General features: G+C 39.5%; 1 protein-coding gene and 1 long non-coding RNA gene across 7 annotated transcripts in view; one reads left to right on the top strand and one right to left on the bottom strand.

Moving 5' to 3' along the window:
* The window catches only part of KCNC1 (potassium voltage-gated channel subfamily C member 1), a 125,129-nt gene that overhangs the window by 33,957 nt on the left and 72,765 nt on the right, over window positions 1-18,407 (bottom strand). For all 6 annotated transcript variants that reach the window (XM_061463007.1, XM_061463011.1, XM_061463008.1 and 3 more), the window contains exon 2: window positions 5,772-6,705. In XM_061463007.1, coding sequence (XP_061318991.1) covers window positions 5,772-6,705 — 934 coding nt within the window. The remainder of the gene's footprint in view (window positions 1-5,771; window positions 6,706-18,407) is intronic.
* LOC133274185 (uncharacterized) lies at window positions 1,213-17,647 on the top strand. The gene is made up of 3 exons (XR_009745055.1): window positions 1,213-1,437; window positions 15,930-16,035; window positions 17,508-17,647. It is a non-coding gene; the product is annotated as an uncharacterized LOC133274185 (long non-coding RNA).

Below are 18,407 nucleotides of genomic sequence, written 5' to 3'. Positions count from 1 at the left end.
TTTCTATTAGATCCATAAGACTCCATCTTCAGTGACATGATGCAAACATTACCTCATTTGCTATTTTGGAGAGATGAATTTGGGGTATTTAAAGGCTAGGAAGGCTAAATATAGGCAGGAAAGAAAAATATCTTCCTATTACTTTTTCCACTGCCTTTTTAGTATTTATGTCAAACACATTTAAACTTCAAAGGCTTTTGAGCTGAAATAGACCTAAACTCTTGGCAATTACATTTCTATCTACTGTCCATCTTACAGAAAGGGCCAAAGGTTTTATGACACTAAAATCAGATGAGATTTTTTTTTCCTAATGTTCAAAGGCATTTGATTGAGAATTTGCTTCCCTGTGGATTGAAGGACCACCACAGTGACTAAATACCTGTCTTTAACAATGCTTTGCTATCCATAAAAGCCACTGAAGTTCACACAGTACAGTGAAATGTTAGGCAGCATAATTGGCCTGTGACAAGAACTGCCAATAGCCCCCCACTCCCACTGAGCTTTGGCACTACAATTACAGTGCTCAGCACACTTCTGACGTTAGAATCAGTGTGTTGCACAAGAAGTACAGGTTATTTAGTTTATGGTGACAGAAGGGATGAAAAATGAAACCCTGAGAAAAGAGCAGCTCCTTCAGAAAGCATGACTGATAAAACCGAAATGGGTAATTCCATGTTATTTCTTTGAAAGGCGATCAGCTCTCTCTCAGGAAATTGCATTGAAATAATAGGTTCCTAATGTCACAGCTTATGCCAGTTAATTTGACCATGAGAACATGAGTCACTATAACTATGTAGTTTCCCTCTGTCAGTGACAGACTTGGATTGCTTGAACTATTTCAGACATAGGGATAGTCAAGGAGTGGGTTATGGAAAACAGTCATTTGAGCAGGTAAGTAACACAACCACAGAAGTTCTTCTGAAGCTAAAGACTGTATTAGCAATGACAGGTATTTTCCCTCTCCTCTTAGATGCCTGAATTCTAGTTATATTTCTTCCATATTTTACAGCTATGCAATAAACAGAATTTTGTCATCAGTACACTGTGAAAAAGGGTGCGCAATATATTTCTATAAGATACAATATCCTTGGAGTTTAGCTTAAGTGAACCTGCATGCAGACAGGATCAGAGAGGTGAGGAATTCTTTTCTTGGCCATATTAAAGTCAATATAAACACTGTGTGTGTTGGTGTTGTAAATAGATACACAAAAACAATAAAAGGTTGGGGTAGATCTCTGAATAAACCCAAATTAACATCAGCTGTGCTTACAATATATGGATCCATTCTCTCTGGCACCAGACAGTACAGTAGACATCAAATGAAGTTATGAATTCCAATCATATTCTAAATTTCTTTCACCGTGTTGGAAAATTACATTCACCAGTTTATCCTGTGGCAACTTTAAGATGTAACCATGCAGTCAACCTCTCCTTAAGGTAAGCACATAGAGAGGGACTGAAGAGCTGAGTAACACTTTCAAAACAAAACTGAGAACTTTCAAGATTTGTTTTGCATGTTTTGAAGTTTTGTTATAAATTATAATTTTCATATAAATTGTACCTTAAAATATTTTACTATATGCACTGAGATAAATTATGTATGCCTGTAGGACACTGTGTGATTTGGGACAGAAATAAGCTGAATTTAAGTGGTTGAAACTGGCTTTTTCTGGTTTGCTTCTATTTGAAGCAATTTTTGCTTTGCCTTTTTTCCTATTTTGCTTCGGTTACAATACTGACTGAAATACTCAGAAGCCTGTACATAGGCTGCAGCTCAGCAGACTATGGTTGACTGATGTTTGTTTAGTTACGATGAACTAATGGCTTTGCTGTAGATCTTTCAAGTGATCTTGCTCAATTAAGTTAAACCCCCTATCAAATGAAAATACTAGAGATTACTTCCATTTTTCTCTTTGCTGTCTACTTAGCCTGTCGAATATCTGATTGCAATATAGTGGTTATCACATAGTCAGTGATGGCAAAATGAAGCCTTAATTTTGAATGGGGCCTGCAAACAGCACTGCTACAACATGCTGTGTGTATTTTGAGTGAGGGGACACCTTGTCATCCATAGTCTGAGATATCCTTGGGTCAAGGAGTTTTAGTCAAATTGGTCAGGTAGGATCTGCTCCTTTGTATCAAGCCCTGTTCGTCCAGGCAGTATCTAAGCAGTATCTTGAAAATTCACAGGTATCAGAAGCTACCACAAAGAAGACTTTTTGTATAGAGAAATCTCTGCTTTCTTAATGCTGCTGGTGAAGGCCTGCCTTGCAGCTGTAGCTCTGCCATACTGTACTCTGAAGTGCCTTTCCTCCCCTTCTGCAGCTTTCCCAGCTACCCATTGAAAGGACCAGATGGGATGGAGAGCAGAAGGGGCTGCTGCAGAAAGGGAAGGCATGGTAGGGTTAAATTCTGACATTCTTCCTATCAGATTAAAATCAAGTGCTGTTATTTAAAGATACCCTCCTGCCAGGTGTAGATTAGCCCCGGACTGAGCTGCTGAGAGTGTTGGGGACAATTTAAAAATTTAATTCAATCCTACCAGAATTTAAATTCAGACCATCTTTGCTTTGCCTATAGATGACCATAATAGCATCATTAGCAGCAGCTGTGCAGCCTGTAGGCAAAGTTCTGCTGTTTGCAAGTCTGTGCCAGGAAAATGCTCCTTAGCTGGAGCGGAGGCACTGGGCTGTGACTGTGCAGAGCTCTCTGTGTGTTTGTACCCCTTGGCCCTGTGTGTATGGACCAAGAACAGCTGTGAGCTGCTGGCTTGGTGCATGAGAGGGCTATAGGGAGATAGTCATATGTGAAACTATTTCACAATCATAACTGTTTTGTGAAGCATTTAATCGTTCTACCACACATGATATATGGAATTAATAACGTCATGTGATGTCCTTTACACCTGAGCAGCTAAGCAGGCTTTTTTTTGGAATAATGCATTAAATACACATCATGTGATCTTGTATCACCTGAATGCTGTCACACTGAAGCTTTACCGTTAAAATTTACAAGATACATCTTGGAAAACACAGGCATTATTTTAGAAACATTAGGCACCCATTCTGTGTTCCTAGTACAGTGTTAACTGGATGTTTACAGTTAGGTGCTATTAACCAATCCAGATATTTTACAGTATGGGAAACACTTACTATTTGAAACTCTCTGTTTTCCTATAATGTGCAGATTATAATTTCAGGAACAAGTCAGTGCCTACCAATTCTTTGTATTAGATAAGTGAACCTCAACATCCAAGGCAATGCAGATCTTGTTTTTACAGTGTGGTATGATCTTATGTATTAGTTTTACTTTTACTTTGCACACATATAGATCTTTCACTATTAGGAAGCAAAGAGATACAGGCACTATATTTTGCTGCTAGTGATGCATAATAATTATGAGAAACTGAACTCCAGCAACAGTGTTACCAAGTCCATTTTGTTAGCTGAAGTATAAGTGTGCTTTGTTACTTCTTAAAATATATATGCTTGTATACTTATATAAAAATAATCTCTCTTAATTATTGCAGAAATAGATAAGTTGCTGTTACTATCAATACTTCATGGATATTGTGATAACAGCTGATTTTAGAGCACTGGTGGTGGCAAAACAGTTCCACATTGAACCAAAATTACACGTATTCTCAGGATACCAGTGTGGAATTGCACTGAACTCGTAGAGTTCTTAGTCCTCTTAGTTCCCAGAGAGGACCAGGGTAGGTAATGGAAGCAACTTTGTAAAGTAAGGGATTTCTGAGAAGAAAGTCACTCTGTAGCTGACTGTTAAAGTACTCAAGATTCTGGCATCTCTTGCATGTTACATTTGGGTAGTTGGCATATTGCTCATAGTAGGGGACAAACAGTAGTGTTTGTGCCCTCTTTCCCTCTTGACACGTGATGCCATAACGACATCTACTCGTGAGAACATTTGCTGCTTGGACATGAGTTGTGATAAGCATTTGCAACCTGAGGGGGATGGATGATAAAACCATACGCTTGTGCACCAAAGATACAATAGGAAAGAGACAGTCTATTCTCACTTACGAATTGTAATTGGCCTGTTGCAATGGAATAGCCTTTAACAAAAAATAATAAAGCTATTTACCTTCTGAATGGATTTTACATAGTTGCACAAAAGGGAAAAGAAATAAGGACAGAGAAAAGAATAGAAAAGAAGAGAAGGGTTCCCACCAGCTCTTCCCCTCCATAATTAGCATTGGCATTGGTGAAGTCACACACAAAGGAAAGTCTCACTTTCTTTGTGCATCTCACAATGACATTAACATGCATGGCAATGAGATGACAAGAGAATACCTCACTCACAATGAGTAACAAATTACAACTTTTTTCAAAGTAAAAAAATGGTAACACAAGACCATCATAGGTATATGCTAGCTCTTTCAAAACATGTCATTTTTACTAGATGTCAATTAAAATCACTTGACTGGTGATCTGTTCGATCTTATACAAGAGGGGGATATTCTGAATAAGCTGAAGAATGTCTACTATGCAACTTGACTGGAACATCTGCCAAAAATTAAGTGGGCTTTGTTTTCAACATGGTTATCTACTTGAAATTACTCCATAGAATAAATAGTTGTATTCCATGGGTAGAGGTAGATTATGGGGTTTAAATAATCAAAATGGAGCCCCGTAATTTCATGTGCTGTAGGAGGATTCTCATAAAACTGAGATATTCCCATAATTAACCACTAGCCATGGGATATTATAATATATTCCATGGTGACTAGTATTTTTTCCATTTCTCTGCCCCCCTCCCAGTAGAATTAGTATGATTAATTTTGCTCCGGTTTCACCTATTGCTAACACGAATCAATGTAATTAAAACCAAGAATACCATATTATGAGGCACTAGGCCAGACTGGCCGGTAATGACCAGTCAGACCTTTTCCAGTAGACCTTTGCTGCTAGAAGGAGCAGTTGTGTGCTAAAAGGTTGAAGGAGCTGTAACTCACCAACCCACACTTGCAAAAGGAGCATGTTTTAGAAAATGTGGCTCAAAGCTTTTCATAGTTCAAAACGCTAAATTCTAGTGGAATATTATAGAATAGATTGATTTGCATGCCATGGAATAAACATCCTTACATCTCATCTTGCCTCAGAGTGAGTCAGTTTGCATTAGTGTCAAGAATTTGAGCTGTTGTTCTACTTTGCAGTTAATCATCAGAAAGAGACGGGATTGTCTCATGAATATGCATGATGGTATGGTTGTCCTTTCAACTTACTAGGCACCTAGTTTCTGTAATGAGATGTACAATATCTGCCATTTAAAACAGCTGAAAGGTCCCAAATGGGAACAAATGAGAAAGCATCAGGCTGTTTCGAATTCCAGCCCTGTTTTGTCAGAAAACTCTAATTGCTGAGTACTTGGCTCCTACTCTGCTCTATGAAGCATTCAGCTCTCAGGAGCCTCTGAGATGCATTACACAGTCCAGCAACATAGCTGTAGAACTCTCAAAATTCTTCCACTAGAAGCTTTTCAAAATATCTTGAGACTTGTATGCCCTCAACCAGGACCAAAGTTTGGTCTCCTAGAGCGTGCTCTCATCCTTAGTTTTGCTGATCAGCCTCCACTGTACCATTTGTCCCTGCAACCTAGACTTCACACATATTATTCACTGTGTGATGGTGGGACTAGAATGGATAAATGTGCTACCCATTGCTCTAAGAAAGCAGTCTGGCTGAATCTTAAATCACTACGCGGGATGGAGGTTAACGGTCAGATGGACATTCCTCTAAGAGGTTTCCTACCTGCTCTGTTAATTTCTAAAATTTCTTCTTGGGCCAGTGGGCAAGTGTCGCTCTGAGTACTGTGGTGTGGAGAGTTTACAACAGATTTACAATAATTGGGGGATCCCAGCTGGGGTGGCCTCGGGATATGCTTCTTTTTTTTCTTTGGTAGCTTCTGCTTAGCCATAGCTAAGGAGTAATACATTCCGAAATTGTTCACAATGACAGGGACAGGCATGGCAATGGTCAGCACACCGGCAAGAGCACAGAGGGCCCCAACCAGCATGCCTGACCAAGTCTGAGGATACATGTCTCCGTAGCCCAGGGTCGTCATGGTGACAACAGCCCACCAAAAGCCGATGGGGATATTTTTAAAGTGTGTGTGTTCACTGGCACTAGGGTCATTTGGTTTAGCACCTATTCTCTCAGCATAATAGATCATCGTGGCAAAGATTAAGACGCCCAATGCCAAAAATATGATGAGCAGCAAGAATTCATTTGTGCTGGCACGGAGGGTGTGTCCCAAGACCCGCAACCCAACGAAGTGGCGGGTCAGCTTGAAAATTCGCAGGATTCGCACGAAACGGACTACGCGGAGGAAGCCCAGGACATCCTTAGCAGCTTTGGAAGACAGGCCACTGAGTCCAACCTCTAGATAGAAAGGCAGTATGGCCACAAAGTCAATGATGTTCAAAGAGTTTTTGATAAATTCCACCTTGTTTGGGCAGAAAGTGACTCTCATCAAGAACTCAAATGTAAACCAGACCACACAGACACCTTCAATGTAGGTGAGAAAGGCTTCAGTTTCTGCTTCCCTGTAGTGCCGCACCTGGGTGTCATTCCCGATGAATTCAGTTTCTGTCTTGTTCACAATGGGGTTAAATCTCTCATGGGTCTCGAGGCAGAAGGTGGTTATGGAGACCAGAATGAAGAAGAGGGAGGCAAATGCCACATACTGTGGAAAGAAAGGAGAGAAATGTATGTTAACCAGTAGTTTAAGTACAGGGGCTTTGATTCTGAAACACCAGCAAGAGACAAGAGCTGTATTAAAACTAAAGATAATGCCAGCCCTTCTTCCTTTGGGCTTCAGATGCCAGGTCTCAGCTGCAAAGATAGCCTAACATTCAAACTTGGAGGGAGAGCAGTATATAAGTACACGCTAAAATCCATTCCTATACCGATAGTGGTTTAGTGCGTGTGTAAATTTAAGCAAGCATTTAAATCTTGGTTAAATCTTGTCCCTTGGTTTTCAGGTTAAAGGCATACTGAGATTCTACCTTCCTGAACTTGGTCTTCTGTTACTTCCTGGTCTTTAGTAATAGAGTACATCTTCTAGGACAATTGTCATGCAAGAGCCTTTTTGCAGTATTGTGTCAGTAGTATAGTGGCTGCTTCCTGCTCCTAGCTTAGTGAAAATTATGGTATTTCAGATCTCAGTAAAGTGCTAGTAAATGCTAATGGCAGTCTCAGGTGGGCTTTACAACAGCAGAGTCATGCTTGACATCACCAGACTTTCTTGCCAAATCCGAGGGACAGATTGAGGAACAGTCACATATCAAACCAAGCTTTCCTAGGGTAGGTGTCTCTGTCCTCAGTTCCCTTCTCCAGATCTTTCAGGACTGGGGGACAGGGAGGGGAAGAGAGAGGTTTCAAGTAAGCCTGTCAGCTGACCTGAAAAGAGACAGACCTATTGGATTTTACCAGACAAGGTTTTCTGTAAGAGATTCTCATTACAATGTAAGACTTCTACCTACTGTAACAGGCCCTGCTAAAACGTCTGTCCCCATCTTTCTTATAAGCCCCCTTTAAGCACTGAAAGATTGCAAGAATGTCTCCCTGGAGCCTTCTCTTCTCCAGGCTGAACAACCCAAACTCTCTCAGCTTTTCTCAGGCTTTCCTCAGCCTAAAGGAGATCTCTTGTTTGTATTCCAGGATAATTGAGGGGTACAGTCAGACTCTTGCAATCACATTTCCTCTGCTCAATCCTCCTTTAATCAATTAAGTAGTTTGCATGAATTGAAGAGGTCTCTGTGTGTTGGAGGGCTAAAACCTCTTTCCATTCCACTCCCTACCTCTGTTATCTTCCTGTTTGTCTTGTGTATCACCTTGACAAGAAACATCACATAAAATACTATTTTACTGTCTTCATGAGCAACTGTGGTAATTAAAAGATTAGTCAAATATTCTTATGCTGTCCTGCTCTTCATACTGTCCCTTTTTCAGCAGTGTAGCCAAAATAGGGATTTAAAAGAACAAATTTCTTCTAATTATCTGTTGCCAGTAAATGCAGTGGAATAATCTAAACACAATTGCTGCCAAAGGAATAGACCAGTTAAAAATAACCTATGCTTCAAGCTACCTGTCTTGTAATCAAGATGTCCCTCTTGTCTGCTGTCATGGGTAGACCTAGTGCAGAATTACACTTGACCTTCCATATTGGCAAACAAACACAGAAGCAAGGATTTGCCACAGTTTGGGGTGAACCATTTGCCAAAATACAGAGAAACTGGCAGAGAATAAAATCACGGAATTGTTTAGTTTGGAAGGGCCCTCTGGAAGTTGTTTGGTACAACTTCAAAGTTGGATCACGTTGATCAGGGTCTTGTCTGGCCCAGGTCTGAATATCCCAAAATCCCACAGCCTCTCTGAACAGCCTGTGCCAGTTTTTGGCCAGTAAGAGCAAATAAGCTTGGAAGGATACAGAAGCAAACTAGCTCTTACACTTTTCAAATTCAACTTTGTTGCCTAAGAGATCAGAATTTAGCCATTGTCACAGATTTAAAAAAATACAAAGAGTTCCTCTCCCTAAATGATTCATGTTATCCTAGCCTTGTTATGTGATGATCTAATATGTGTGCTGATATATGATAAAATCAATGTCTGATATAAAATAGTTGTCTGGAAGATAAACAATCTGGAGGTTAGGGAAATTGAGAAGCAGGACTGTGGGTATCTTTTTGTAAGATTCTCCTTTTAAACAGGGAAATTTCTCAATGCACAGTTTCTCCATCTGTAAAATAGATCAAAAAAAACCCACAACAACACAACAAACCCAGCTGGTGTTTGTCATGTGCTTTGTGGTCCTAGTTGAACGTGTACAGGTTCTATATGATTTCATTTTAATGTTATTAACTTAGTAATGTCAATGATGTGTATATTTACACTGGTATCAACAGGCTCCCTGAAAAATAAGCCGAAGAGACTTTTAAGTGGTCTGTTTGTGTATGATATTGTTAACACTCAGTGCTTAAGTAGAGGGCAATACCCCAACTGTCTGAGTATGAGTAAAACAAGAAACAAAATGCATCTTGCAGTAAGAACTCAGAAAATGTTCCTAGCAGCCTCAGCACGTCTGCTTTGTTTCAGCCTAGAGCAGATTTTTACTGTAGAGTCACAGAGCCTTGAGAATTGAAGCTGCAGAAGGAAATGCTGACACCTTAAGTCAGGTAGCACTCACAGATGAAAAGCAGAGAGGGAAATAAAACTGTTTGTTGTGGTTTAAGCCCAGCCAGCAATCCAGAACTACACAGCCGCTTACTCACGCCGCCAACCCCCCCCCCCCCCTTCCTCCCCCCACTCCCAGAGGGATGGGGAGGAGAATCAAAAGAATGTAACTCCCACAGGTTGAGATAAGAACAGTCCAGTAACTAAGGTATAACACAAATCACTACTGCTACCACCAATGATAATAATGATAAGGGAAATAACAAGGGAAGAGAATACAACTGCTCACCACCTGCCAACCGATACCAGCCCGACCCGAGCACTGATCTAGCCCTTCTGGGTAACTGCCCCCAGTTTATATACTGGGCATGATGCGCTGTGGTATGGAATACCTCTTTGGTTAGTTTGGGTCAGGCGCCCCGTCTCTGCTTCCTCCCAGCTTCCCCTCCTCCCTGGCAGAGCATGAGGCTCACAAAGTCCTTGGTCAGAGTAAACATTACTGAGCAACAACTAAAAACATTGGTGTTATCAGTGCTGTTCCCAGGCTGAAAGTCAAAACCACAGCACTGCACCAGCTACTAAGAAGCAGAAAAATGACTGCTGCTGCTGAACCCAGGACATTCACTAATAATGACCTGAACACTAATCAAACCAATGGATTGCTCTTGTATTATTTAGTGGTTCTTAATCTTCTTTCTCATTACATTTTACAACAGAGTTTCTCTTCTTCCTAGGATCTGAATGGGCTGGGGGAAAAGAGTGAGGATATTATGAAGTGATGATGGCATCATAATGGCAGCTAAAATTTTCCTTCATTTAAAAAAATACCTAAGTAAAGTGTTTGAAGTGATCAAAACTCTTATCTGCTTTTACATATGTGGATGACTCCTATTTCACTAGAGATGCTGCTGCTATTCCTTTTTTCTGGCTCTAATACCAACAAAGAAAAATCTCAAATTGTCCAAAACCATAGAAGCCATAAGGGAAGGCAGAGAGGAGATTTTAAAAGGGGATATTTTAATTTAAATATAAATTATGTTAAAATGTCTTCATTCTGGAGCGAGAAGAAATTACACTTCTGCATAATTTCTGTTAATAGCAGATATATTTGAATAAGATTATTTCAAAAGAGTCTAAAAGATGTCTTGCCCAGAAGTGGAGAATTTCATCATGTAATTCACATTACCTCTGATTACCTCTGATTCTATCTATCTCTATCTATCTATCTATCTATCTATCTATCTATCTATCTATCTATCTATCTACCTATCTATCTATCTATCTATCTATCTATCTATCTATCTAAGAGGCTGCCATCTCCCTGCTTCTCCATTGTCCTATGTCCAACCTAGCCATTTTTGTCAGTGCAGTGTGAAGTGCCGATTAATTTGGAATAATAGTTTTTCACATCAACTTTGCATAGCTGTAAAAGAAGCAAGGTAACAGGATCATATCTAGCCTGTCATGAATAACGAGCCAGTATCTTTCCACTTAGCGTGCATGTTTGGAGTGGGGACCTGGGAAGGGACACCTTGGCTGAGCATTTGGTAACAGGGACATTACTCTTGGACCACAGACAACAAGAAAAGTGGGTGGTGGCAGTAAAAGCTTCATGGCTTTTGCAAGTTAAGTTTCAATAACTTCAGAGTTTGTTTTCTAGTAAATAGCGGTCTACACACCACACCACTCGTAATTCATTCCTGATCATGCGTTCAGAGTGAGTTATTAGAAGCTGCACACCACAGAAGGGTGCTCTTCTCCCCTAATACTGCTCAGAATCATTTAACAATCCTGTCTCAAGCCAAATGGGAGAAAAGAAATAGATCACGCTCAGAGATTTGTCAGCCTCTCCCTTTGCAACTACTAACAGAAGTATTTAAAAAGTGTTTCTTAATCCTTATCGTTTTATAGAGAAATTCAGGAAATTCTACCCTTCCCTGAAACTCTGGGTGAAAGGCAAAGGAAGATGGTATTTTGTTTGAACTGCAGCTGTTGAAGGATCAGGAAATTTTTGATAGAAGTGGCATCATCTCCTTATACTGATCTATTCAAGTGAGATTTGGTTTCAATGACAAAAATACTTAAATCACTACCTCATAACTCTCCTGGTCCTGTTGAACCAACAAAGCATGGGAGCTAAGCAGCTGTCATCTTAGCTTGTATGAGTAGGGTGTCTGATCAGCATGAGATTTGCTGATTCTCCATAGGTGAACTCAGGACTTGCCAACACTGAAGTGGGAGATGAGAACACTCTCACCTTTGTCTCCAAAGAAGAAATGATGCAGCTATTAGTGCTGTGGGGCTTCCAGAAAGTATATTATGATTAGTGAGATCCAGTATGTTGGCATTGGGTGTTTTATTTTTTTGTTTTATTTTGTTGGGGGAGAAAATGGAGGGGAGTCAGGGAGCAGGTGGGGAGAATAATAAAAAAATCCCAAGTCGAGTAATTTTTCAGGAAGTCTATGACCAGTAAATGCTGTATATTTTGCAGGAACAAGCTAGCCTCAGAAGAATTTCAGATCAGTGCTGGCAACCCATGAGTTAGTTGTCTACAAAACATCAGTCACTCAACTATACCCAGAGTCTTATGCTTTTTGCTAGCCTGCATAAACCCCCATGATTTCCATTCACAAGGCATCTCTTAAGATACTTACTCACTTTCTTTTACAGTAGTCCATCTGCTTGAGGTTTGTCTCTGAAAACTCTTACACCTGCCTGAAGCAGCCAACATTTTCTACTTGTGATTGGAATTGCAAAGCTTTGCCTAGTTTTTATTTTAGTCTGAAAGCTGTACTTTAACCAATCTTCAATTAAAACTCAGTCCATGTATCACCAGAATGTTAACAATAGAGATCTAACAATCTTTTTGCTGTAGTTCAGCTGAAGTATGGGTTAAATGAAAGCTGCTTTAAAATATTTAGCTGTATAACCACTTTATTATCTGTCAAGACCGATTTTTCCAGGCTTTCTTAGAGATATGGACCCTGAGTCAAACAAATGACTCATTCTGAATGTGCAAGTAAATCTGCTGAATTGTTGAAAGAAATACTGAATCTGTGTGACTGATTGAATGACTAAATGTAGGCACATGATACTAACAACCAGATAATGCTGTGGAAGTGAGCAAGAGCTAGGACTCTGTCAAAAAGCAAGCTCTGTAATATTCCATTAAGAATCCTAACGTAAGATGTTTCAAGATCCTTTGAGCAATGATTCTGAAATTAAAATTATTTACAAAGGGAAAAAACAGTTCTGCTTTTGTAGGTGCGATAAAGTATACGAAGGCACACTCAGATGTAACCACCAAGCTCTTCTGTGAAGGGGGAAATGATTATCTTGGCAGTCTGTCTTCTTTCAGTGAGATGATAAGACAATCAATAGAGAAGCTCACATCAGCAAACATACCGGTTCACTCACAAGACTATTCAGATTCATGTTTCCTCTCTGAGACAAATGGAAAAAGTAGGCTTGCAGACAGACAAAGCTTGCTCCAGAGTCAGAGAAAAAGTCCACTAGCAGCTCATGGATGAAATGGTTATATAATGCCAAAAAAATATATGACAGCTTGCAAAAAAATTTTGGAATGCTTAGTGGCACACAGACATGAAACAGCGTGTTAAAAAAAATGTGCAGTCATCTGTGGAAAATATGCTTAAGTTATTCGGTGTTGACATTGCAATAAATAAATTAGAAGCAGATCTCTCAAATGTTATTCCTAGCAGGCAGCCATGTGCTTTGACAAGGTAGTTACTGGGATAAGAAAGACTGCATCAGAACTAGAAGTATGGTATGTACAGTATTTCTCAGTGACCACATGGCCAGCCAGCTGGTCACCAGGGAAAGGTTGGAATGGTTCTTCACAAGCAAATTGTCCAGTTTCATTTGGATAGATTAAATCTTGTGATTTAATAGGAACATTGCCGCAGAAGAGATGTGAATTTATTTTGCAAGCTTCCTTGCTACTCCCTAGTCTGACTGGTAGTGAGAAATATATGGAGACAGTATGGTGGGAGTAAGAAATATTTCATATTGCTCAGCAACAACTCAAAGGGAAATTCTTAACATGCATAGAGTCCTGATCCAAAAGGCCCAAGACTTGTGCAGGTAGGTGGGTATACGGGACAACACAGAAGGAGCTGTAAATGTGAAAGTAATCCTCACATCTCTTTGAGGGACTGCAGAAGTGTTCATTTGGTAGGGACCTCCAAATGTCATTCCCCTGTCCCAAAACATAGTGTTTGATCATTCCTGAAAGACAGCTATATTGACTGTTATTAAAGACCTCTAATGGTGAATATTGTAGAAATCCTGCAGGAAATGTATCCCAGTGCTTCACCACATTTTATCTGTTGGTTTGTTTTTTTTTCCTAATGCCTAACCTTAATCATCTTTGTTACATCTTACGCTTACTCATTTTTGTCATACCAATCACAGACAGCTAAGCATTTAGAAATTTGCAGATGTTTTCCTTCTTTTGTAAGCTAATAACCACTAAAAATTCAAATGTTCTATGTGTCCTAGACTCCTGTTTTCATATGCTCATGCTTTTGCTGCATAAATTCAATATAGTTATTAATCTCATTTTCAAATGATGCCACACACTTTTTAGCTGACAGTTCTGTCAAATGCCCTAGAATTAAAGAAAATGAGAAAGCCAGGTATCAATTCACATGGGAACATAAACTAACATGACAAATAAAATCAGGGAACTTGCCTATTATTACTAGTTTTTTCAGTCTTTTTCTGTTAGGCACTACGTAACCTTTTTTAGGACTTTGCATACTTCCTGTTTTGAACTGAAAAGGAGAGTTTTGTAGCAATGACTGGTGGTAGTGTCATGCATTAGGATTTTCAGGATCTCACCTCACCACCTTTGTTCTGGATGCTATTTTATCTCCTGAGAAAATCACACTTCCTTCCTCTCTAACTTGCTGCCAGTCTTTTCCCCCTTTTTATTACAGCTTCTGCACTGTGGTTTGCCCAAAGGTGGCTCAATTCACATGCTCACGCTTATACAGAGTACAGCCTCTCTCAAACATACTTTTAGAGTGGTGCTAGAAGCCTTTCATAGAGCAGGAGACACATTTCTGTATGGTTTTATGGCCCACCCTCAGTGCAGTTTGATTCGCCAAACTCAGCTGTGCACTAGGACTCAAGGCATAAAATTGTTATGGGCATGAAGCAGACAGAGGGTACTTGGTGGTCTCCAGCTCCATTACAAAGAGTGTGCCCTGCTTAAATATTTTTTTGCAAGAGGAAACACTCTAATATGTGGAGGTATTAAGTGCAAAACTTCACAAGGAAACACCAGAAATACGTAGCAAGCCTTTGTCCTGAATACAGAACTCCCTAACCTAACATACAAGGCCAACTTTTCTCCTGTGATTTTTGAGCCAAAGTATTTGGAGTGAGTTCCAGATTGTGTTTGTATTCAGACAATAATGCTTCTGCTTCAAGACAAATTAAAATAAGCAGCTGTCAGATCTCCAGTGGCTTAAAACGTGGGTAGGCTGGCTACATAACCACCCTTGGACAGCGTGTGAAATCTATCTGCACATCCTCCATGTGCACTCACCAATAGCTGGTAGGGTGTGTCAGTCAAGATAATGGCTGCTCCTATGCAGGACTAAGGGGAAGATCCAGAAGGCGTCAGCCCCCAAAAGTGAGCAGTTTGGGTCTGCAGTGGCTGCAGTGGTGGAGTCCTTAATCCAGTTTCTCTCCAAAAGCAATACTGTAGCAAAAGTTATTGTGAGAGAACTCCTTTTGGAGATGCAGACCAGCTTTTTTGTATTTGACAATGGAGTTTTGAAACCTCATTTTCTAACCTCTCCATGAGAGATGTTCCAAAGGTCTTTGAATTCTGGGAGCAGCTAAGTGCTTACCCTCTGATAGTTGAGCTGAGCACCTCAGAAATGAGGCACTCAAAATAACACTCTGAAAAACTGAAAGCCCTGGGATCCCTTTGGTGTCACTAAATGTTGAGCTCAGGATTTCCTGCTTTTACTGCAGCTGATATACATGGATGTCACAGATGGTGTAGTCCCTGAAAAGCCAGGCTTCTTAACAAGGTGGCTGAAAATGAGGCGTAAAAACTCCAGGCATTTTGATGACTGCTTCATTTTAGTGAAAACTTTTTTCATTAACTTTTTTGTTTTACAGATAGTGACTAACAGTGTATTGTAGACACTTTTCCTCCCACAGTAATTCACTTAGCTTAAGCCGTATCTATCAATTTGTGCTTTTAAAGCATTATGGCCACCATTCTTTCCTTAACACTGCAGTGTGTAGCAGAAAAGACCTAATAAGCTCCTAGATAGCCTAAATATATTAAAAAATATTGACATCTTTTGTTCCTTTGTTCTACAAAACCTAAATACCAAATATCTAAATTATCTGGTCCTATCACTTTATTCATTTGTTATAAAACATTAAGAAACTCCAACAACTATTACAGCATATGAGAAAATATTTGGGAAAGCAAAAAATGTTTTCATTCCCAGTTTGGCAGAGACTATTACACAGATTAATTTGTGCAAGGATAATGCACTGGATAGTAGCATCCTCACTCATACAAAATCTCTACTGACAACAATATTTGCCAGTACTCAGTTTTGACTGGCTGTAAGCCATTTTAAATATACGAATTAGTGACAAAATAACTTAGAAAACTGTGTTGGTAGCTTTTTTGAGGCAACTTCCGAAATAGTCTTTGTCGTATATCCTGTCTTATCTTAGACCACCAAGATTGAAGGTATTGGACCCAGTGAGTGCTGACTGTTTTTTATCAATATCAAGTTCTCAGTAAGGTGTTATGTTGTCTGCAACACAGGATCGAGGAATGGTAATGTATATATTCATGGTAATGCTCCAAAATATAGAATACTTCCCCAGTGCTAGTCCCCACAAGTAGCTGAAGAGTTTCAGAATTCACTTGCTGTGGCAGAGCGGCTGCAGATTTCCACTTAATAAATAATAAAATCCTAAGTGTATATGAAGATGTGTGTCACTGATGGTAGAATAAAAAGAATATTTTTGTATATGTATAGAGTAAGATTAAGATATAAATTCTAAACACATGTATATATTTGCACACATACTAGTCATACTATATTACAATACTACATAGTATATATGTTACATACAATGTCCTGCATAACATTTATAATATACATACAATAATATATCATACTAATATATAACTTATATAAAACCTATAATATGCCAAATTACACCTAGAAATATGTTAAATATACACACATGTTTATATATTAGGTATCTAATACTTGTCTCAAGGACTGTGGGGATGCCTGGCTGTAAATGTAATATTTAGGGAAAGCAATTTTTTTTCATTAGTGAGCACCTTAGTCTGTTTTAACTATCCTAGAGTGTCTCTTTAATCTCTTTGAATGCTGTCTATATCTTTAAGAATTATTGCTCCTATACATGAAAAATAAGAAAAATGTCCTTTTGCTATGGAGTTTGATAACACTAGTTAGTTAGATTTCCTATTTTCCAGGATGTTCTAGTAACTCTTTAACTTAGGCAGCATTTTTCATTTCAAAAATGCCTTCCAGAGTTTGAGTTTGCCTACATAAAAAGAATCACTTTGGGCTTGGCACAGAGGCTCTAGTTAGTTCTTTCTTTGACCATGAAGATATCTCTGAAATACTGTGGCAAATCATGTGCCTGTTAGGAACTTCAAGTGATTACAAGGCACACTGTGACCATAGAAAACCTCAGGAAGAGATAGGACAGCTCCAACCGAAACTTAAGAGGGCACTGGCCATCCCATGAGCACTTACCATAATATTCACTACAGGGTAGTTAGTACATGTTCCCATTCCCCTCACTGACAGCACTATCCTGATTAAAAGGGGAGGGATCATCCTTTCTTTCCCTGGTAAAATATTTTCTCTTACTGTGTATGTTCACTGTACCCAATCTAGCCACACTAGTGCATACTTACAGACAGACAAAACCTCTGTGCTTACATGCAGGAGAGCAATTGAAAAAAACCTGTCCTCATTGTTATGTTTTTAAGGCTAAATTAATGAGTCACATATAGCAGCTGTGATACTAACCCTCTATCAGTTAACCCTCTCCAATAAACCAGGTTGATATCAGCAACTGTGAAGATCTTACAGAGACTGGATTTCCAGGAGTACTGCTGCAGGGCTAGTTGCACAGCACTGTCATCTTGCTTGCATCAGTTCAGAAGTGCTGCTACAGCCCTTTGCAGGTAGCTACTGGGAGAGCTACATTCCCATTTGGTGCTGGGCAGCTGCACTATCTCCCTCTGTTAAACCCTCTTAGTTGGGGCTGTAAAAGGCTCAGCACTACTGAGACAAGGAGACTTTCAAACATCTACAGTGAGGTGCATAAACAGCAAGCAAGTACTTACAAATACAACCTCTCATGCAGTCAAGCTTAAAAGAAAGATGGAAGTAAAAGGAACCAAGGTAAGTCATAGCTTAAACCTAGAGGAAAATTGTTTTCTACATAAGGTGAAAGCAATTTACAATATTTAAGAGGTTCACTAGCAATATTATGCAACTGTGTTTAGCTTGCATCCTGCAGTACACTCAACATCTTGTGGGATAATAGGATCCTCATCTTTTATTGCTTGCTGTATTCTGGCTGTACCAAATACAGCACCATCTGTGCTGTATTTGCATTTCTTTAGTTTATTCTAGTGCACATAAAGGTATGATGTGAACTGTGTTTGAGGAGCCAACTTAGTTTCTGACTTCTATCCTCCAATATAAAGGAAATATCCTTTGTTTGAAGTAGCTTTATTTGAATATTATTCACCTACCTGCGCTGCAAAGAACCTGAAATACTGCATAGCATTTAACAGTGTGAAGCTCTTTATGCCTTGGAAGTGCTGTTGAAATGTTGGCATATAGGTATCAATCTCTGCAGCTGTTTTGTAAGGCAAACTAAATAGATACTATTCCCTAGAAGAGGTGATTGTGAGGCTGAAATGTTAGAGCCTCTGTTTCTCAAGTGTGGTGTTTTAACTTTGACTACACAACTACCAGTATCGAGGTCTTAGACTGGGGCTAAATTAGGAGCTATCATTCAATATGTGTCTTACTAACCAGACTTCCACAAGGATGGGTAAGACTGTCAGATTCTGAGTGCTGAGCTGTTTTTAGGACACTGTGTCTGGTAGCCAAGATACAGTCCCCCAGAACTTGTGTTTGCAGAGAT

This window comes from Pezoporus flaviventris, unplaced genomic scaffold (genome assembly GCF_033815535.1).
Source record: "Pezoporus flaviventris isolate CSIRO_AGI_PZ_B2104156 unplaced genomic scaffold, CSIRO_AGI_Pfla_v1 ptg000036l, whole genome shotgun sequence".
Classification (NCBI taxonomy): Eukaryota; Metazoa; Chordata; class Aves; order Psittaciformes; family Psittacidae; genus Pezoporus; species Pezoporus flaviventris.
This window is presented reverse-complemented; position numbering and strand designations above follow the sequence as displayed.